Source organism: Oncorhynchus mykiss, chromosome 6, assembly GCF_013265735.2.
Source record: "Oncorhynchus mykiss isolate Arlee chromosome 6, USDA_OmykA_1.1, whole genome shotgun sequence".
Lineage (NCBI taxonomy): Eukaryota > Metazoa > Chordata > Actinopteri > Salmoniformes > Salmonidae > Oncorhynchus > Oncorhynchus mykiss.
The window spans coordinates 73,792,371-73,815,156 of record NC_048570.1 but is presented as its reverse complement, the minus strand read 5'-3'; the positions used below and the strand labels follow the sequence as shown (position 1 = coordinate 73,815,156).

Genomic DNA, 22,786 nt, shown 5'->3' with positions numbered 1-22,786 from the left:
CACCTCAAGAATTGCATTTGGCGAAAGGCTAGGCACACGCATACTCAGGCTGACTGGCTATCGTTCAGGCAAATGAGAAATAAGTGCACTCCGGCTATCCGGAAGGCCAAAGTTAGTTACTTTAAGGAGCAGTTCTCTCTCAGTGGGTCTAACATTAAGATGTTCTGGAAAACGGTTAAAGACTTGGAGAATAAACCCTCCTCCTCACAGCTGCCCATGTCCCTTAATTTGATTTATTTCACCTTTATTTAACCAGGTAGGCTAGTTGAGAACAAGTTCTCATTTGCAACTGCGACCTGGCCAAGATAAAGCGTAGCAATTCGACACATACAACAACACAGAGTTACACATGGAATAAACAAAACATACAGTCAATAATACAGTAGAACAAAAGAAAACTAAAAGTCTATATACAGTGAGTGCAAATGAGGTAAGTTAAGGAAATAAACAGGCCATGGTGGCGAAGTAATTATAATATAGCAATTAAACACTGGAATGGTAGATCGGTAGAAGTTGAATGTGCATGTAGAGATACTGGGGTATAAAGGAGCAAAATAAATAAGTAAAATACCAGTATGGGGATGAGGTAGGTAGATAGCCTATCTGTAAACAGCCCATCTAAGTACAGGTGAGGTGATCTGTAAACTGCTCTGACAGCTGGTGCTTAAAGCTAGTGAGGGAGATGTGAGTCTCCAGCTTCAGAGATTTTTGCAATTCGTTACAGTCATGGGCAGCAGAGAACTGGAAGGAAAGACGACCAAAGGAGGAATTGGCTTTGGGGGTGACCAGTGAGATATACCTGCTGGAGTGCGTGCTACGAGTGGGTGCTGCTATGGTGACCAGTGAGCTGAGATAAGGCGGGGCTTTACCTAGCAGAGACTTGTAGATAACCTGTAGCCAGTGGGTTTGGCGACGAGTATGAAGCGAGGGCCAACCAACGGGAGCGTACAGGTCGCAATGGTGGGTAGTGTATGGGGCTTTGGTGACAAAACGGATGGCACTGTGATAGACTGCATCCAGTTTGTTTATAGATGACATCCCAGGATGCTTTGTTGTATAGGAAGCCGATTCTAGATTTAATTTTGGATTGGAGATGCTTAATGTGAGTCTGGAAGGAGAGTTTACAGTCTAACCAGACACCCAGGTATTTGTAGTTGTCCACATATTCTAAGTCAGCCGTCCAGAGTAGTGATGCTGGACGGGCGAGCAGGTGCGGGCAGCGATCGATTGAAAAGCATGCATTTAGTTTTACTTGCGTTTAAGAGCAGTTGGAGGCCACGGAAGGAGAGTTGTATGGCATTGAAGCTTGTCTGTAGGTTAGTTAACACAGTGTCCAAGGAGGGGCCAGAAGTATACAGAATTGTGTCGTCTGCGTAGAGGTGGATCAGAGAATCACCAGCAGCAAGAGCAACATCATTGATGTATACAGAAAAGAGAGTCGGCCCGAGAATTGAACCCTGTAGCACACCCATAGAGACTGTCAGAGGTCCAGATAACAGGCCATTCGATTTGACACACTGAACTCTATCAGAGAAGTAGTTGGTAAACCAGGCGAGGCAATCATTTGAGAAACCAAGGCTGTCGAGTCTGCCAATAAGAATGTTGTGATTGACAGAGTCGAAAGCCTTGGCCAGGTCGATGAATAAAGCTGCACAGTAATGTCTCTTATCGATGTCGGTTATGATGTCGTTTAGAACCTTGAGCGTGGCTGAGGTGCACCCATGACCAGCTCTGAAACCAGATTGCATAGTGGAGAAGGTATGGTGGGACTCGAAATGGTCAGTAATCTGTTTGTTAACTTGGCTTTCGAAGACCTAGGAAAGACAGGGTAGGATAGATATAGGTCTGTAGCAGTTTGGGTCTAGAGTGTCACCCCCTTTGAAGAGGGGGATGACCGCGGCAGCTTTGCAATCTTTGGGAATCTCAGACGATACGAAAGAGAGGTTGAACAGGCTAGTAATAGGGGTTGCAAAAATTTCGGCAGATCATTTTAGAAAGAGAGGGTCCAGATTGTCTAGCCCGGCTGATTTGTAGGGGTCCAGATTTTGCAGCTCTTTCAGAATATCGGCTATCTGGATTTGGGTAAAGGAGAAATGGTGGGGGCTTTGGCGGGTTGCTGCGGGAGGGTGCCGGGCAGTTGACCGCGGTAGGGGTAGCCATGTGGAAAGCATGGCCAGCCATAGAGAAATGCTTATTGAAATTCTCAATTATAGTGGATTTATCGGTGGTGACAATGTTTCCTAGCCTCAGAGCAGTGGGCAGCTGGGAGGAGGTGCTCTTATTCTGCATGGACTTTACAGTGTCCCAGAAATGTTTTGAGTTAGTACTACAGGATGCACATTTCTGTTTGAAAATTCTTGCTTTTGATACGGTAGACCATTCCATTCTTGTGGGCCAGCTAAGGAGTATTGGTGTCTCCGAGGGGTCTTTGGCCTGGTTTGCTAACTACCTCTCTCAAAGAGTGCGGTGTATAAAGTCAGAAAATCTGCTGTCTCAGCCATTGCCTGTCACCAAGGGGGTACCCTAAGGCTCGATCCTAGGCCCCACACTCTTCTCAATTTACGTCAACAACATAGCTCAGGCAGTAGGAAGCGCTCTCAACCATTTATATGCAAATGATACAGTCTTATACTCAACTGGCCCCTCCCTGGATTTTGTGCTAAATGCTCTACAACAAAGCTTTCTTAGTGTCCAAAAAGCTTTCTCTACCCTTAACCTTGTTCTGAACACCTCCAAAACAAAAGGTCATACGGTTTGGTAGGAAGAATGCCCCTCTTCCCAAAGGTGTTATTACTACCTCTGAGGGTTTAGAGCTGACAGTGCACTGTGACACTATCATGACATCACAACATATAAATACTGAGTATAGCAGTGTAGGAGAGTTAGACTCAGTCACTGCCATTCACAGTCAGTGGTCCGCAATACTCCCATACAGTAATACCAACATGTCTCAATGAATAAGATCATCATTTTTAAACTTGGACCAGAATCTTGCCCAATAATGAACCAAATTAAATTGACAATGAAACCTGCTGTAGAGCCAGTAGAGACATCTCATGCATTATTCTGGCCATAAATTATAGATACGGTAGTTTCCAACAGACAGTCAGCACGCCGAGGCTTATAATAATAGTCAAATTTATTTCTACAGTAAGAAAACCCTATCAACACTGAAAAAGAGTCTGACTGTCTCCATATTACTCACTATTACCAGTGCTTAACTTGGACTGAAATAGGGGCCGGTTCTCATTTTGGGTGCTGGTACTGATTACATTTGGGTGCAAGAGCTCCAAAAGACTTCTGATCTAACATTCTACTTCGGCGATGTCATCTACAAAATAGCTTCCAATACTCTACTCAGCAAACTGGATGCAGTTTATCACAGTGCCATCCCTTTTGTTACTAAAGCACCTTAACCACCCACCACTGCGACCTGTATGCTCTAGTCGGCTGGCCCTCGCTACATGTTCGTCGCCAGACCCACTGGCTCCAGGTCATCTACAAGTCTATGCTAGGTAAAGCTCCGCCTTATCTCAGTTCACTGGTCACGATGGCAACACCCACCCGTAGCACGCGCTCCAGCAGGTGTATCTCACTGATCATCCCTAAAGCAAAAACCTAATTTGTCCGCCTTTCCTTCAAGTTCTCTGCTGCCTGCGACTGGAACGAATTGCAAAAATCGCTGAAGTTGGAGACTTATCTCCCTCACCAACTTTAAACATCTGCTATCTGAGAAGCTAACTGATCGCTGCAGCTGTACATAGTCCATCGGTAAATAGCCCACACAATTTACCTACCTCATCCCCATACGGTTTTTATTTTATTTACTTTTCTGCTCTTTTGCACATCAGTATCTCTACCTGCACATGTTCATCTGATCATTTATCACTCCAGTGTTAATCTGCTAAATTGTAATAATTCACTCCAATGGCCTATTTATTGCCTACCTCCTCAGGCCTTTTGCACACAATGTATGTAGATTCTTTTTTCCCCTACTATGTTATTGACTTGTTTATTGTTTACTCCATGTATAACTCTGTGTTGTTGTCTGTTCACACTGCTATGCTTTATCTTGGCCAGGTCGCAGTTGCAAATGAGAACTTGTTCTCAACTAGCCTACCTGGTTAAATAAAGGTGAAATAAAAAAATAAATAAGAGGAACAGGAGCTCAAGCAGTAGAACATTTGAGGTTCCAGTACTCAGATCCAGTGAGCACCTGCCCAAGTCAAGCGCTGACTATTACTTTAAAACATGTCAGCATTCCACACAGCATACCAGGGGTCAACCTTCTCTGTGTAAGATCAATTATTCAAAAGAGAGGTTTAGCACACAGTAAACTGAGAGACCAGTCTATGTCTCTTAATCTGAACGCAGGAAAGAATATGTAGTGCACTACTTTTGAACCAGGAACAATAGGGTGTCATTTAGGATGCATTTGGGACGCAAACTCGAGTGTACATTTCTGTCTAAATACAGGCCAGAATAGAGACCGACTCTCATCTTCTTTGTTGATATTGAAACTCCATTTCAGTTACAGAAACATTCCATTTCGAATGACATAATCAGCCACTTGTATTTTCATGCAATTTTCATTAGAACATCTAATTACATTTTCTTTACATACTGCGCAATTATGCTTTGAAAATAAGATTGTTTACCAATTAAACAAGCTCTCCATTGTGACAAAACTCAATATTCTTCAGCAGTGCAGCATCTGATCATTAAATAGCAGCCTGTCTGGAAGTGGATGTGAACACGTGGATGTGAACACTGTAATATCATCTCCATATACTGTACACCAGCCCAGTCACAGCCAAGGGGTAAGATAGAGTACGTCTATGGTACATCATCCATCATCCTAACACACACTCTGCAGTGCTCAAAAGCTGCAGGTAGGCTACCCCACCAGTGTGATGTTTTCACATGGAGAGACCTGGGAACCAGCACAGCGCAGCACAGCATCATAACCTATGGATCGCAAGGAACAAGTGAAAATAAATCCAGATGAGGCTTTCAAATCAAATCAATGTGTATTGGTTGCATACACAGTTTTGCAGGTGTTATCACAGGTGCAGCGAAATGCTTGTGTTTCCAGCTCCAACAGGGCAGTAATATCTAGCAATTAACAATACATTTATCCAAAATATAATAATAAATAAATATCAGAACGAGCAATGTCAGAGTCCGGAAAACAAACACAGTCCAGATAGATATATACAGTTGACGTCGGAAGTTTACATACACTTAGGTTGGAGTCATCAAAACCAATTTTTCAACCACTCCACAAATTTCTTGATAACAAACTATAGTTTTGGCAAGTCGGTTAGGACATCTACTTTGTGCATGACAAGTAATTTTTCCAACAATTGTTTACAGACAGATTCTTTCACTGTATCAAAATTCCAGTGGGTCAGAAGTATAAACACCACGGGACCACGCAGCCGTCATACCGCTCAGGAAGGAGAGGTGTTCTGTCTCCTAGAGATGAACGTGCTTTGTTGCGAAAAGTGCAAATCAATCCCAGAACAACAGCAAAGGGCCTTGTGAAGATGCTGGAGGAAACAGGTACAAAAGTATCTATATCCACAGTAAAACAAGTCCTATATCAACATAACCTGAAAGGCAGCTCAGCAAGGAAGAAGATTGTACTTTTTGGAGAAATGTCCTCTGGTCTGATGAAACAAAAATAGAACTGTTTGGCCATAATGACCATCGTTATCTTTGGAGGAAGAAGGGGGAGGCTTGCAAGCTGAAGAACACCATCCCAACCGTGAAGTACGGGGGTGGCAGCATCATGTTGTGGGGGTGCTTTGCGGCAGGTGGGACTGCTGCACTTCACAAAATAGATGGCATCATGAGGTAGGACAAATGATGTGTATATATATTGAAGCAACATCTCAAGATATCAGTTAAAGCTTGGTCACAAATGGGTCTTCCAAATTGACAATGACTCCAAGTATACTTCCAAAGTTGTGGCAAAATGGCTTAATGACAACAAAGTCAAGGTATTGGAGTGGCCATCACAAAGCCCTGACCTCAACCCTAGAGAAAATTTGTGGGCAGAACTGAAAAAGCGTGTGCGAGCAAGGAGGCCTACAAACCTGACTCAGTTACACCAGCTCTGTCAGGAGGATTGAGCCAAAATTCCCCCAACTTATTGTGGGAAGCTTATGGAAGGCTACCCGAAAAATTGGACCCTAGTTAAACAATTTAAAGGCAATGCTACCAAATACTAATTGAGAGTATGTAAACTTCTGACTCACTGGGAATGTGATGAAATAAATAAAAGCTGAAATAAATCACTCTCGCCTCTCTCTCCTAAATGACCTAAAACAGGGCATTTTTACTAGGATAAAATGTCAGCGATTGTGAAAAACTGAGTTTAAATGTATTTGGCTAAGGTGTATGTAAACAATGGAATATCTATCAAGGCGTATAGAGGCCCATTATTAGCAACCATCACTCCTGTGTTCCAATGGCACGTTGTGTTAGCTAATCCAAGTTTATAGTTTTAAAAGGCTAATTGATCATTAGAAAACTATTTTGCAATTATGTTCGCACAGATGAAAACTGTTGCGACTCCGGGATACTGAGGCGACCCCGGGATGTTGGCCCTCTAGGCAGAGTTCCCCTGTCCAGTGTCTGTGTTCTTTTGCCCATCTTAATCTTTTATTTTTATTGGCCAGTCTGAGATATGGCTTTTACTTTGCAACTCTGCCTAGAAGGTCAGCATCCCGGAGTCGCCTCTTCACTGTTGATGTTGAGACTGGTGTTTTTTATGGGTACTATTTAATGAAGCTGCCAGTTGAGGACTTGTGAGGCATCAGTTTCTCAAACTAGACACTCTAATGTACTTGTCCTCTTGCTCAGTTGTGTACTGGGGCCTCCCACTCCTCTTTCTATTCTGGTTAGAGCCAGTTTGCACTGTTCTGTGAAGGGAGTAGTACACAGCGTTGTACAAGATCATCGGTTGCTTCGCAATTTCTCGCATGGAATAGCCTTCTTTTCTCAGAACAAGAATAGACTGATGAGTTTCAGAAGAAAGTTCATTGCTTCTGGCCATCTTGAGCCTGTAATCAAACCCACAAATGCTGATGCACCAGATACTCAACTAATCTAAAAAATTGCCAGTTTTATTGCTTCTTTAAATCAGAACAACCGTTTTCAGCTGTGCTAACATAATTGCAAAATGGTTTTCTTTTGATCAATTAGCCTTTTAAAATTATACACTTGGATTAGCGAACACAACGTACCATTGGAACACAGGAGTGATGGTTGCTAATAATGGGCCTGTACGCCTATGTAGATAGTCAGTTTCTGGTTACATTAGTCATTAACAATGTCTACACTGTATTTCTGATTAATTTGATGTTATTTTAATGGACATTTTATTTTGCTGTTCTTTCAAAAACAACAACAAATTTAAGTGACCCGAAACTTTTGAATGGTAGTGTATATTGCAGTCAATGCACATCATTCAAACACTTACATTCAGCTGAAAAGTAATAATAACCTATAAATCATGTGATATGCAGTAGCCAGATTCTAGGTAATAGCACCTATTGAACACAGTCTGGGGCACTATAAAGGGAATAGGGTTCCATTAGGAACACAACCAGGACATCTTAAGCAAAGGACCAAACAGAACAAAGACTTCCTTTCTACCATGCCACCAGATTGATATCAATGTATGTTTTGAGGTTGGGAAAGTGAGGTAGTGTATGAGAGTATGAGACTATAAGCGTATGAGAGTATGAGACTATAAGCGTATGAGAGTATCACAATACAGTCAGATGGAGGATGATGGGGAAACATTCAAACCCTGTGGAAAGATCCTAGAAAACAGACATACATTCATCTCCTAAAGCACATCAGCCCTACAGTTGTGGTCATAGTCCTGTCACATAGGTAAGATATGAAGATCTGTCAGACTGTCATTGTCTCTGCCTGCTTCTCCTGCCGGCAGCATCTTAGAGCCGCTAGTGAAACAGAGTTAAGCATCACTTAAATCCCACTCCTCTTAGAGGCTGACACAGAAAAACGCATACAGCTACCCAGGAATTCTAATATATTTTGATAGCTGCTGGCAAGATGCTGCATTTAAAAAACATTAATCATATGAATGTACTGCCGACCAGTCTGGAGCTGTGCTCTACGGCCAGCTGGGTGAATGTTTATCTTAGACTGTAAAATTAGGTTGTGAGAATAGAAACATTACTGTAGTTTTGCATAAAAGATAAATAGGATATTTCAGACCTTATTGATAAACCATAGTATAAACTGAAATACAGTGCCGTTTTATAAAAGCCAAAGGCAAAGTCTGTGAACATGGTTGTCTAAAGCTGCTTATTAGATGCACATTTGAATATTTAATTAATCTAATATATGCAGTGTTCCTCCCTAAACAATACATTGGTAAAAAGCATTTCCACTTCCAACACCACTATCTGATTGAGGGCTATAGTTACTGATATGTAGCGCACTCCTCAGAGCATAGCAGCAGTTCCCAGAACAGTCTCAGTGGTAATGCATCTTATTCACACTAGCTATCTAGTGGAAAGACAGGTGATAGCAGACAGCTGCTCCCCTCATAGTGGTATCTTGGTCTCATAATTCATTCCTTCCGGAACAATAACTTTGCCTGACGACAAGCCCTCTCTCCCCTTCCAATAGATTCATCAGATGGGATCCAATTAGAGGTAATAGAGGGTAGGAGGATAGGCTTCAATTAACTACTGATAGACAATGGCCCAAACATTATACAGCTTTATGCTCTGAGGAAATCATATCCAAACCTCGTGGATTTTGTGTTTACCCAACTAAACTCAGAAAGCATATGGTTACAGGAGCTTAAAACTATACATTCCTGGGGGGCTGTGTTTTTGAAGCCTTGAAGATTGCAACTCTAAATTATTAATAATCAATGCCATGACCCTTGATGTGAAGCCTCAGGGAACTGGATTAAGACCTATTGAGTGCTCTATATACTGCTAGGGCCAGTTACTGGAACAGTTCTCAACATAGGACCTATATTGTTACATTGATATTACAACCACCAGATATTATCCATCAGTGATGTGTTTGCAATCAAAACCCTGGCTAATGGCCCCAGCAGAGCCCTGACCTCACTCACACACAGACACACACAATACTCTGTCCGACTATTTTCTCTGTATACATCAATGAGGTCGCTATTGCTGCTGGTGATTCTCTGATCCACCTCTACGCAGATGACACCATTCTGTATACATCTGCTTCAATGCCATACAACTCTCCTTCCGTGGCCTCCAACTGCTCTTAAATGCAAGTAAAACAAAATGCATGCTCTTCAACCGATCGCTGCCCGTACCTGCCCGCCTGTCCAGCATCACTACTCTGGACGGTTCTGACTTAGAATATGTGGACAACTACAAATACCTAGGTGTCTGGTTAGACTGTAAACTCTCCTTCCAGACCCACATTAAGCATCTACAATCCAAAATTAAATCTAGAATCAGATTCCTATTTCGCAACAAAGCATCCTTCACTCATGCTGCCAAACATAGTCTGTTTTACGAGGGTATCCTACCGATCCTTGACTTCAGCGATGTAATTTACAAAATAGCCTCCAACACTACTCAGCTAATTGGATTCAGTCTATCACAGTGTCATCCATTTTGTCAACAATGCCCCATATACTACCCACCACTGCGACCTGTATGCTCTCGTTAGCTGGCCCTCGCTTCATATTCATCGCCAAACCCACTGGCTCCAGATCATCTATAAGTCTTTGCTAGGTAAAGCCCAGCCTTATCTCAGCTCACTGGTCACCATGGCAGCACCCACCCGTAGCACACACTCCAGCAGGTATATTTCACTGGTCACCCCCAAAACCAACTCCTTTGGCTGCCTTTCCTTCCAGTTCTCTGCTGCCAATGACAGCGCACTCACTAACTTTAAGCATCAGCTGTCAGAGAAGCTTACAGATCATTGCACCTGTACATAGCCCATCTGTAAATAGTCCACCCAACTACCTCATCCCCATATTATTTTTTTCTCCTTTGCACCCAAGTATCTCTACTTGCACATTCATCTTCTGCACATCTATCACTCTAGTGTTTAATTGCTAAATTGTAATTACTTCGCCACCATGGCCAATTTATTGCCTTACCCACCTAATCTTACTTCATTTGCACACACTGTATATAAACCTTTCTATTGTGTTATTGACTGTACGTTTGTTTATTCCATGTTTAACTGTGTTGTTTGTGTCGCACTGCTTTGCTTTATCTTGGCCAGGTCGCAGTTGTAAATGAGAACTTGTTCTCAACTGGCCTACCTGGTTAAATAAAGGTGAAATAAGAAAATACAATAACACACACCAACCTGTGTATGGCACTGACAGAGCAGAATTCAGTCTGGGCCTTGCAGCAGCAGCAGCAGAGGGAGTATTTTGAAAACAGTCTCTAATATGTAACCCCTATAAATCTGCCTGCTTATGTCCAAACCCAGCCCCTTCTATCTCTGTTCAACCCAGGCCCCCTCTCTCCAACCTAGGCCACCTCTCTCCCTAACCCAGGCCCACCGTCTCCAACCCAGGCCCCCTCTCTCCAACCTAGGCCCCCTCTCTCCAACCTAGGCCACCTCTCTCCCTAACCCAGGCCCACTTTCTCCAACACAGGCCCCCTCAAAAGGGGCTTTATTGGCATGGGAAACATATGTTAACATTTCCAAAGCAAGTGAAGTAGGAAATATACAAAAGTGAAATAAACAGAAAAAGAACAGTAAACATTACACTCACAGAAGTTCCAAAAGAATGAAAGACATTACAAATGTCATATTATGCATATATACACACAGTGTTGTAACGATGTACAAATGGTTAAAGTACAAACGGGAAAATAAATAAGCATAAATATTTTTACAATGATGTTTGTTCTTCACTGGTTGACCTTATCTTGTGGCAACACATCTTGCTGCTGTGATGGCACACTGTGGTATTTCACCCAATAGATATGGGACTTTATCAAAATTGAGAGAAATATGTGTCTCCAATGTGGTCATACATTGGGCATGAGGTTTGGAAGTGCAGCTCAGTTTAAACCTCATTTTGTGGGCAGTGTGCACATAGCCTTTCTTCTCTTGAGAGCCAGGTCTGTCTACGACGGCCTTTCTCAATAGCAAGGCTATGCTCACTGAGTCTGTACAAGGTCAAAGTGTTCATTAAGTTTTGGTCAGGTATTCTGCCACTGTGTACTCTATGTTTATGGCCAAATAGCATTCTAGTTTGCTGTTTTTTTGTTAATTCTTTCCAATGTGTCAAGTAATTATCTTTTTGTTTTCTCATTATTTGGTTGAGTCTAATTTTGTTGCTGTCCTGGGGCTCTGTGGGGTGTGTTTGTGAACAGAGCCCCAGGACCAGCTTGCTTAGGGGACTCTTCTCCAGGTTCATCTCCCTGTAGGTGATGGCTTTATGGAAGGTTTGGGAATCGCTTCCTTTTAGATGGATGTAGAATTTAACGGCGCTATTCTGGATTTTGATCATTAGCGGGAATCAGCCTAATTCTGCTCTACATGCATTATTTGGTGTTCTACATTGTACACATAGGATATTTTTGCAGAATTCTGCATGCAGAGTCTCAATTTGGTGTTTGTCCCATTTTGTGAATTCTTGGTTGGTGAGCAGACCCCAGACCTCACAACCATAAAGGGCAATGGGTTCTATAACTGATTCAAGTATTTTTAGCCAGATCCTAATTGGTATGTCAAATTTTATGTTCCTTTTGATGGCATAGAATGCCCTTCTTGCCTCGTCTCTCAGATCGTTCACAGCTTTGTGTATTTCTGCATTGTTTTAGTGATTCGCCATAGGCCCCCTCTCTCCTCAACTCAGACCCTCTCTCCCCCTCTGCCTCTTACCGACTCAGAGTGGAACAGACAGACACTTATCTACTTAGACGCATATAAATTCAGCGATAGGGAGGAGGACGTGGAAGATAAACTGTCGACCTTCGCAGGCGAGCCATACTGTCAAAACTCACATCTGAAACAGCAGAGGCCTCTAATTACTTGTGGGCAATTCCAATCTAACTACATTTTTCATTTAAATGTATGCCAATTCAAACCATTGATTTAAAAGTTTAAACCATACACCTCTATGCACAATGACTACTTTGACCAATTTACACTGAACATTTTACAAAAACTAATTTAGTGGAAGAACTGTGCAGATACAAAGTTTCAGTAAATTCTCTAAAAGTTAGTAAACGTTAGTTAAATATCTGCTCCAAATAATTCAACATGTCTGCAGATAGAATGGTGTCAGCTATGACATCACACATTGACTTCAAAAAAATATATTTTGGTTATTGAACTACAGTAAGTGAAGTGGATTTACACCTGGTATTGGAATTGCAGTAACAGAATTTCATCATTGGTCCCTGATCTGTACGACACAGAAATGCATAATTATGGATATGAATGTTATTCTCTTCATGGTGATCTATCCTAAATAGGTTCACAAAATGTATAAATATACAATATCCTCCTTTGCATATCTGAGTATTATTCTACACACTGGCTATTATTTTAATGAGCTCTGCCCCCAAACAAGACCAAATTTGGTTGGTCCGGACCAAATCTGAACCAATCCTAGATATCTATGTTTCACATGTTTGGACATCAAGTATAGCACAGTAGAGCATAGTACATCACAGTAGAACTCAGAAGAGTACAGTACAGCAGAGTAGAGTTCAGTACAGTATAATAGTGTACTGAACTCTAGTTAATCTACTGTGTACTGTACTAAAATCTACAGTACTGTACTTTTATTTTCTGTACTGTCCAAACTAGAGGTCGACCGTTTATGATTTTTCAAAGCCGATACCGACCAACAAAAGCTGATACCGATTAAATCGGACGATTTTTATATTTGTAATAAAAATGACAATTACAATAATACTGAATTAACAATGAACACTTATCTTAACTTAATATAATACATAAATAAAAACTAGTTCAATTTGGTTTAAATAATGCAACAACACAGTGTTGGAGAAGAAAGTAAAAGTGCAATATGTGCCATGTAAAAAAGCTAACGTTTAAGTTCCTTGCTCAGAACACGAGAACATATGAAAGCTGGTGGTTCCTTTTATTAACATGAGTCTTCAATATTCCCAGTTAAGAAGTTTTAGGTTGTAGTTATTATAGGACTATTTCTCTCTATACCATTTGTATTTCATATACGTTTGACTATTGGATGTTCTTAAAAGCACTTTAGTATTGCCAGCCTAATCTTGGGAGTTGATAGGCTTGAAGTCATAAACAGTGCTGTGCATCCCAGCATTGCTAAGAGCTGCTGTTTGAATGAATGCTTACGAGCCTGCTGCTGCCTACAACCACTCAGTCAGACTGCTCGATCAAATCATATCCTTAATTATAATAAACACACAGAAATATGAGCCTTTGGTCATTAATATGGTCAAATCCGTAAACTGACGTTTTGAAAACAAAATGTTTATTATTTCAGTGAAATACGGAACCGTTACGTATTTTATCAAACGGATGGCAATCCTAAGTCTAAATATTACATTGCACAACCTTCAATGTTATGTCATAATTATGTAAAATTCTGGCAAATTAATTATGGTCTTTGTTAGGAATAAATGGCCTTTCAACAGTTTGCAATGAGCCAGGTGGCCCAAACTTCTGCATATACCCCGACTCAGCTTGCACTGAACGCAAGAGAAGTGACACAATATCCCTAGTTAATACTGCCTGCTTACATACATTTATTTTAACTAAATATGCATGTTTAAAAAAATATACTTGTGTATTGATTTTAAGACAGGCATTGATGTTTATAGTTGGGTACATTATTGCAACGATTGTGCTTTATTTCGTGAATGAGCTTTTGTTAAATCATCAAGTTGAAGTAGGCTGTGATTCAATGATAAATTAACAGGCACCGCATTGATTATATGCACCACAGGACAAGCTAGTTAACCTAACAATATCATCAACCATGTGTAGTTAACTAGTGATTATGTGAAGATGAATTGATTGTTTTTTTTTATAAGATAAGTTTAATGCTAGCTAGCAACTTACCTTGGCTCCTTGCAGCCACAAGGTCCTTTTGATGCTGCACTCGCGTAACAGGTGGTCAGCCTGCCACGCAGTCTCCTCGTGGATTGCAATGTAATCGGCATCCAAAAAGGCCGATTACCAATTGTTATGAAAAGTTGAAATCGGCCATCGGTCGACCTCTAGTCCAAACTGGTGACCCCAACTGTGTCTTATGGCCACTATGATGTCCCATTAAAATGACTACAATCTGATTTGGTAATGAAATTGAGTTTTAATCACTTAATAATTCAGAAACAAAATTGATATCAGTAAAAACACTATCTAATTGATAGGTCTACCTTTACTTGTTACTTCTGTGAACTTTCATTATCATCCCTCCTCATGATGGAGAGAAATGTAAAAATATCTTACAGATACCAAAAACCCACATGTTGTAACGGAATTTCAAGCCACAAGGTTTCTTAAACCTACAGAAGGCAGAAAAATGTATCCAAAATTAAATATGTGCTGATATTAGTTGGCAAGGTTCTTTGATATATTTGGTAAAACCTTTAAGGACTTTTTCTGGTAGATGTATTCTAAGACTACTTCTCCATCTGTTTGACCAGAACTCAAAGCCTTTGCTTATTCCAAATTTTAAGGATGGAAAAAGGGTTGAAAAATGTATATGCCTTAATACAAAAAAAAGGACTTTTAGCTTTCATTTGATATGCTCCTATGAGCTTCACATGTTACTGTGTTACTGAGACAGAACACTTAACAATACGACAGACAGGTTAGGATGTGGGAATCATTTCATCTTTCTACTCTATTTAGTCGTAATATTCAAGGAAATGGTGCTTCTCTACATAGCATATAAACTCGTACCAAAGTTTATATGTTAGTACGCACAGTAATATGTATGTGCATGTGTGTGTATATTTAATGTACTATGCACAGTATGTCATTATTGACGTTACATAATATAACTTATGGCCGTTAATATTGTATGTCTGCCTAGCCTAGTGCCTACAGTGTCTCACTCTGTGTGTGTGTGTGTGTGTGTGTGTGTGTGTGTGTGTGTGTGTGTGTGTGTGTGTGTGTGATTGTGTGTGTGTGAGAATCATTCCCCTCCACTACACAGCTTATGGATGTGAGATCTTCACACATTGGTACCCTGTGTCATCACCCATTCATCTGTGACGCAGAAGCAGGTGTGCAGCGTGGACCATCCATACTCCAACAGTGCATTAACCCCCAGAGATGTTCTCAGAAATACCATGGCAGCACACACAGAAAATGGCTCACTCTCACCAACACTACTCACTAACCCCAAAAACATCAAATGATTACTTAAAAAGTTTGCCCCTGCAGTAATCCACTTTATTGTAGTCCTGGCTTCATTATTGCATTAAATAATTGATATGTAATAGGTTCCTTCTGTAAAGAAGGAATTGTTAGAGGTCCATAAATAAGCGCTGTAAAACTGCAATGTACCATGTGAGGCGATACCAAATCAGAGACTAATGAGATCTCCTGGCATTTATGTAGATTATTTCAACAGACACACAATAATTATTAAAACACAATCTGACAGAATGTGATCCCCTCCTCTCGTTGAATAGTATCTCCCCTCACCACCTTGGCTCTCCATTGCTCTGTGGTTGCTGTGTCTACACAGGCCTGTTGAACTAACACATTGTGAGTGCACTGCGCCTACCTTCGCAGGCACAGCCATGAATTACGATTAGAGGTCGACCGATTAATCGGAATGGCCGATTAATTAGGGCCGATTTCAAGTTTTCATAACAATCGGAAATCTGTATTTTTGGGCGCCGATTTACCGATATATTATTATTATTATTATTATTATTATTATTATTATTATATATATATATATTTTACACCTTTATTTAACTAGGCAAGTCAGTTAAAGAACACACTCTTATTTTCAATGACGGACTAGGAACGGTGGGTTAACTGCCACGTTCAGGGGCAGAAAGACAGATTGTCACCTTGTTAGCTCGGGGGATCAATCTTGCAATCTTACAGTTAACTAGTCCAACGCAATAACGACCTGCCTCTCTCTCGTTGCACTCCACAAGGAGACTGCCTGTTACGCGAATGCAGTAAGCCAAGGTAAGTTGCTAGCTAGCATTAAACTCATCTTATAAAAAAAACAATCAATCATAATCACTAGTTAACTTCACATGGTTGATGCACAACGCATCACCGGGGGCAAACTACCTGCCCTCCAGGACACCTACACCACCCGATGTCACAGGAAGGCCATAAAGATCATCAAGGACATCAACCACCCGAGCCACTGCCTGTTCACCCCGCTATCATCCAGAAGGCGAGGTCAGTACAGGTGCATCAAAGCTGGGACCGAGAGACTGAAAAACAGCTTCTATCTCAAGGCCATCAGACTGTTAAACAGCCACCACTAACACTGAGTGGCTGCTGCCAACACACTGACACTGACTCAACTCCAGCCACTTTAATAATGGGAATTGATGGGAAATGATGTAAATATATCACTAGCCACTTTAAACAATGCTACCTTATATAATGTTACTTACCCTACATTATTCATCTCATATGCATACGTATATACTGTACTCTATATCATCGACTGCATCCTTATGTAATACATGTATCACTAGCCACTTTAACTATGCCACTTTGTTTACATACTCATCTCATATGTATATACTGTACTCGATACCATCTACTGTATCTTGCCTATGCTGCTCTGTACCATCACTCATTCATATATCCTTATGTACATATTCTTTATCCCCTTACACTGTGTACAAGACAGCAGTTTTGGAATTGTTAGTTAGATTACTTGTTATTACTGCATTGTCGGAACTAGAAGCACAAGCATTTCGCTACACTCGCATTAACATCAGCTAACCATGTGTATGTGACAAATAAAATGTGATTTGATTTTGATTTGATATTACTAGATATTATCTAGCGTGTCCTGTGTTGCATATAATCTGACTGAGCATACAAGCATACAAGTATCTGACTGAGCGGTAGTAGGCAGAAGCAGGGGCGTAAACATTCATTCAAACAGCACTTTCGAGCTGCCAGCAGCTCTTCGTTGTGCGTCAAGCATTGCGCTGTTTATGACTTCAAACCTATCAACTCCCAAGATGAGGCTGGTGTGACCGAAGTGAAATGGCTGGCTAGTTAGCGCGCGCTAATAGCGTTTCAAACTTCACTCGCTCTGAGCCTTGGGGTGGTTGTTTCCCTTGCTCTGCATGGGTAACGCTGCTTCGATTAGGTGGCTGTTGTCGTTGTGTTGCTGGTTCGAGCCCAGGGAGGAGCGAGGAGAGGGACGGAAGCTATACTGTTACACTGGCAATACTAAAGTGCCTATAAGAACATCCAATAGTCAAAGGTTAATGAAATACAAATGGTATAGAGGGAAATAGTCCTATAATAACTACAACCTAAAACTTCTTACCTGGGAATATTGAAGACTCATGTTAAAAGGAACCACCAGCTTTCTCATGTTCTGAGCAAGGAACTGAAACGTTAGCACATATTGCACTTTAACGTTCTTCTCCAACACTTTGTTTTTGCATTATTTAAACCAAATTGAACATGTTTCATTATCTACTTGAGGCTAAATTGAATTTATTGATGTATTATATTAAGTTAAAATAAGTGTTAATTCAGTATTGTTGTAATTGTCATTATTACAAATACATGAAATAAAATAAAAATACAAAAAACGGCCGATTAATCGGTATCGGCTTTTTTGGTCCTCCAATAAATCGGTATCGGTGTTGAAAAATCATAATCGGTCGACCTCTAATTACGATGCCTGAACAAACACACACCTGGTCCATGAGTAGAGCATATTCAAACCATAGCAGCACCGTCGAGTCTACATGCGGCCCAGAAACATTTTCTAATGAACCTGAGGCCAGCCAGAGGGAACTCATAAATTGGAATTAAAAATGTAAGCATTTTAAATCGGGACCAAATTCTCCCTAACAGTGAGAGATGCACTGCATAGAAGCTGGAGCTATCGTTACTTACATATAACATACCATACCCATAGTATCGTAGCCAGAATAAATTCACATTCAATCTACTGTACATACAAAAGCAGCTGTTAACTTTGTAAGTGGGTTATTAACTGTGGATGTTGATGTTTGTTGTTTGTGTCAGCTGCCTTTTTATGACTGTATTGCAAGTGTCAAACCTGTGTGACACGTGTCTGATGGAGTGCCATTTCATGTGTACTGCATACAGACATCACTAGTGTATCAAACATGGATCAAGCACCACAGTAATGAATGGCTTCTGGCATCTCTCCACACAACAAACCATTACATCTCTCTGTCACATTTTGTACTATTTTCTACATTGTAGAATAATAGTGAAGACATCAAAACTATGAAATAACACATATGGAATCATGTAACCAAAAAAGGATTAAACAAATCAAAATATATTTTAGATTCTTCAAAGTAGCCACCCTTTGCACACTCTTGGCATTCTCTCAACCAGCTTCACCTGGAACACTTTTCCAACAGCCTTGAAGGAGTTCCCACATATGCTGAGCACTTGTTGGATGCTTTTCCTTCACTCTGCGGTCCAACTCATCCCAAACCATCTCAATTGGGTTGAGGTCGGGTGATTGTGGAGGCCAGGTCATCCGATTCACTCCAATCACTCTCCTTGGTCAAATAGCCCTTACACAGCCTGTAGGTGTGATTTGGGTCATTGTTCCATTGAAAAACAAATGATAGTCCCACTAAACCCAAACCAGATGAGATGGCACATCACTGCAGAATGCTGTGGTAGCCATGCTGGTTAATTCTAAATAAATCACAGACCGTGTCACCAGCAAAGCACCCCCACACCATCACACTTCCTCCTCCTCCATGCTTCATGGTGGGAACCACACATGTGGAGATCATCGGTTCACCTACTCTGCGTCTCACAAAGACACGGCAGTTGGAACCAAAAATCTCACATTTGGACTCATCAGACCAAAGGACAGATTTCCATCAGCCTAATGTCCATTGCTTGTGTTTTTTTGGCCCAAGCAAGTCTCTTATTATTAGTATCCTTTAGTAGTGGTTTCTTAGCAGTAATTTGACCAAGAAGGCCTGATTCACGCAGTCTCCTCTCAACAGTTGATGTTGAGATGTGTCTGTTACTTGAACTCCGAAGCTTTTATTTGGCCTGCAATATCTGAGGCTGGTAACTCTAATAAACTTATCCTCTGTAGCAGAGGGAACTCTGGGTCTTCCTTTCCTGTGGCGGTCCTCATGAGAGCCAGTTTCATCATCGCGCTTGATGGTTTCTGCGACTGCACTTGAAGAAACTTTCAAAGTTCTTGACATTTTCCACATGGACTGACCTTCATGTCTTAAAGTATCTCTTAAGGATCTGCCCCTTTTTTTCAATTTTCGCCTAAAATGAAATACCCAAATCTAACTGCCTTTAGCTCAGGTCATGAAGCAAGGATATGCATTTTATTGATACCATTTGAAAGGAAATACTTTGAAGTTTGTGGAAATGTTCAAGGAATGTAGGAGAATAAACACATTAGATTTGGTAAAAGACAATACAAAGGAAAAAAACTTTTTTTGTACCATTGTCTTTGAAATGCAAGAGAAAGGCCATAATGTATTATTCCAGCCCAGGCACAATTTAGACTTTGACACAAGATGGCAGTAGTGTATGTGCAAAGTCACACCTCCAGGCTGTGTAAGGGCTATTTGACCAAGGAGAGTAATTGGAGTGCTGCATCAGATGACCTGGCCTCCACAATCACCCAACCTCAACCCAATTGAGATGGTTTGGGATGAGTTGGACTGCAGAGTGAAGGAAAAACAGCCACACATGTTAATTGAAATGCATTCCAGGTGACTACCTCATGAAGCTGGTTGAGAGAATGCCAAGAGTGTGCAAAGCTGTCATCGTGGAAAAGGGTAGCTACTTTGAAGAATCTCAAATATAAAATATAATTTTGATTTGGTTTACACTTTTTGGGTTACCACATGTTTCCATGTGTGATTTCATAGTTTTGATGTCTTCATTATTATTCTACAATGTAGAGAATAGTACAAATAAAGAAAAAAAAAACCTGGAATGAGTAGGTGTGTCCAAACTTTTGACTGGTACTGTATATCATGAACACAAAAACATTAAACATCAAGAATGTGTTACTGCCTAGGAGACGTGCTGAGAGGCTTCAGCTTAATCTCCCCCCCCCCCCCCTCCCCCCAGCACAGCGATGAGAGAAATTGTATGAAGATGTACGAGACCCAGAAGCTCTCGCTGCAATCTCAGCACAGTTACGGTGTCTAGAATACAAATCACACTGTAAGAGCTTATGAGAACCTGTGCACAGATGTCAATTCAACATCTATTCCATGTTGGTTGAACATAATTTAATTGAAATGACGTTGGAAACAATGTTGATATAACCAGTGTGTGCTCAGTGGGATGTTGCTTACTGACTGACTGTGTGTGCTCATGTCTGCTGACCAATAAGGAAAGACCTTATAGTCAGAACATAAAGACTAGCAAACATTGCTCTGTACTGTAGCTGTTGGATGCAGAAATCAAATGAGAAGCTATTTCCCCACTTACTCTACGAGTGTTGACAAAGCTTACTACAACTCAAATACACTGAAAGCTGTTTCACCTGACCAGAGTTAAAAAAGGAAAATAAAAACAGGAAAATGTAAGTTACAGAATGTACAGTCTTCTAGGATCCTTCACACTGTATTTGTTTCAGGAAATCAACATTGACTGGAAGCAATATTGTTGTAGTATTACAGACAAATCACTGCTTCGCTCGCACGCACACACACACACACACACACACACACCTTATTGATTTGTCATGCCACAGTCTGATACATATTCTATCAATATCAGGATTGCACCCAATTACAGCGCATGTCAATTTATTTATACATATGTCTAGACTAGGCTACTGTATTTAATTGGTTTTGTAGGTTGGTTAATCAATCACAACCAACTTCTGATTAGATATGACAATAGTAGCCTGCTAAACAAAAAGGAGAGGTTCTGCTGGCAAGTTGGTGATATCAGCTCGCATAATAAGGTAAATGTTGGCAAATGATAAGCCCTTACCTGTCATAACTCCATCGACTGTATGACATGTTCCTGTTGCTGCTGACTCCTTCCATGACTTCTATGGGGTGTTGCTAAATAGGGTTCAACGTGACACGAAAATAAAACCTGGGTTTAGATGCCACGCCGATATTTCCCACCAGTTCTCGCATTTACTCCTCGAACGAATGAGAGTTGAGATGTGGTGCACATCGATTCAGAGACTCACTTTCTATAGGCTATACCATTTGGAATGAGAAGGGAAAAATCAGTGCGCGCAAATTGACAAGCTTGTAAAATAATTTGACGAATGCATGGGTTGCTCCAGTGGTTGCGCGCACGCAGCCATGTCGCCATGTATTTCGATTAAATACATCATCGCGTAATTTTCACATCACAACGAGCAAAAAATATGTAAAATCTCCATCCTCTGTAACAGCGTCCCCCAGATTGTAACGCCCGTTAGTCTCATCTGGTGATGATGTTGGAAAGGTGTAGCATTGTAATTTGAATTATTAAATCCATTTGTTGGCCTGCCATTTATACCATCATTATTTAATTATTAATGGACAGTATTGAGCTCTATCTCCTTGGGCATGATTGATAGCCTACACATGCTTACATATTCATGTTTTTTTTCTGGTTGCACTGTGAATGAAATATCATTTTCAGGCATATACAAGTGGTCAGAGCTATCTGTTGTTATTTCATGGCCTTGTATACCTATGCATTCTGGGGAGACATACCTTCTGTATAACTGTCTTTGCTTCAGAAAATCCACATTGACCAAAAGTAAGGCCTTAATAACAAAGAGAAATCACTGCTTCTGTACGTACGTGCGCACACGCGCACACACACACACACACACACACACACACACACACACACACACACACACACACACACACACACACACACACACACACACACACACACACACACACACACACACACACACACACACACACACACACACACACACACACACACACTGTTCTAGCAAAATCAAATATATTTATTAACACTGATTGACAACATAAGCCAGTTACAGAAACATGGGTTTCATCTTTTTGTGTTGCGTCTGGAGGTGTTTGGCACATAGGCTTATTATTGCCTTGAATACAACCTGTTGACCCTGAATCCCTTAAACTCTCCTTGACAGCTCAGAGGGGGAGAGAGAGAGAGATGTGATGAATGCCTGACAGCCAATGTCCCTTAGGATTGGCCTTGAAGGTCGCTAAGCAAAGGCATTGAAAAAGCAGATTGACAGTTGAGAATTTGTATCAGTCATATAGTTCAAACTAGAACATAATTATACTGAACAAAAATATAAATGCAACATGCAACAATTTCAAAGATTTTACTGAGTTACAGTTCATATAAGGAAATCATTAAATTGAAATAAATTCATTAGGCCTTAATCTATGTATTTCACATAACTGGGCAGCCAATCAGAATGAGTAGTTCCCCACAAAAGGGCTTTATTACAGGCAGAAATTCTCCTCAACATTTCTAACAGCACAGCAGGATTGAAAGAGAGTGTGCGGATGAATAAAGGGGTCCCTCATTATGAGGTACATTGAAAGTTCACACAAAAATCTGTGTCAGTGACAAGAATGAGGTA

General features: G+C 40.8%; 1 protein-coding gene across 3 annotated transcripts in view; it reads right to left on the bottom strand.

The window, feature by feature from the left end:
* tub (TUB bipartite transcription factor) overlaps positions 1–21,522 on the bottom strand; it is a 98,144-nt gene extending 76,622 nt beyond the window's left edge. For 2 of the 3 annotated variants that reach the window (XM_021607604.2, XM_036980938.1), the window contains exon 1: positions 21,184–21,522. In XM_021607604.2, the coding sequence (XP_021463279.1) occupies positions 21,184–21,239 (56 nt within the window). In that variant the 5' untranslated portion in view covers positions 21,240–21,522. The remainder of the gene's footprint in view (positions 1–21,183) is intronic. The other variant, XM_021607606.2, reaches the window with a different exon arrangement.
* Positions 21,523–22,786: the final 1,264 nt, after the last annotated feature.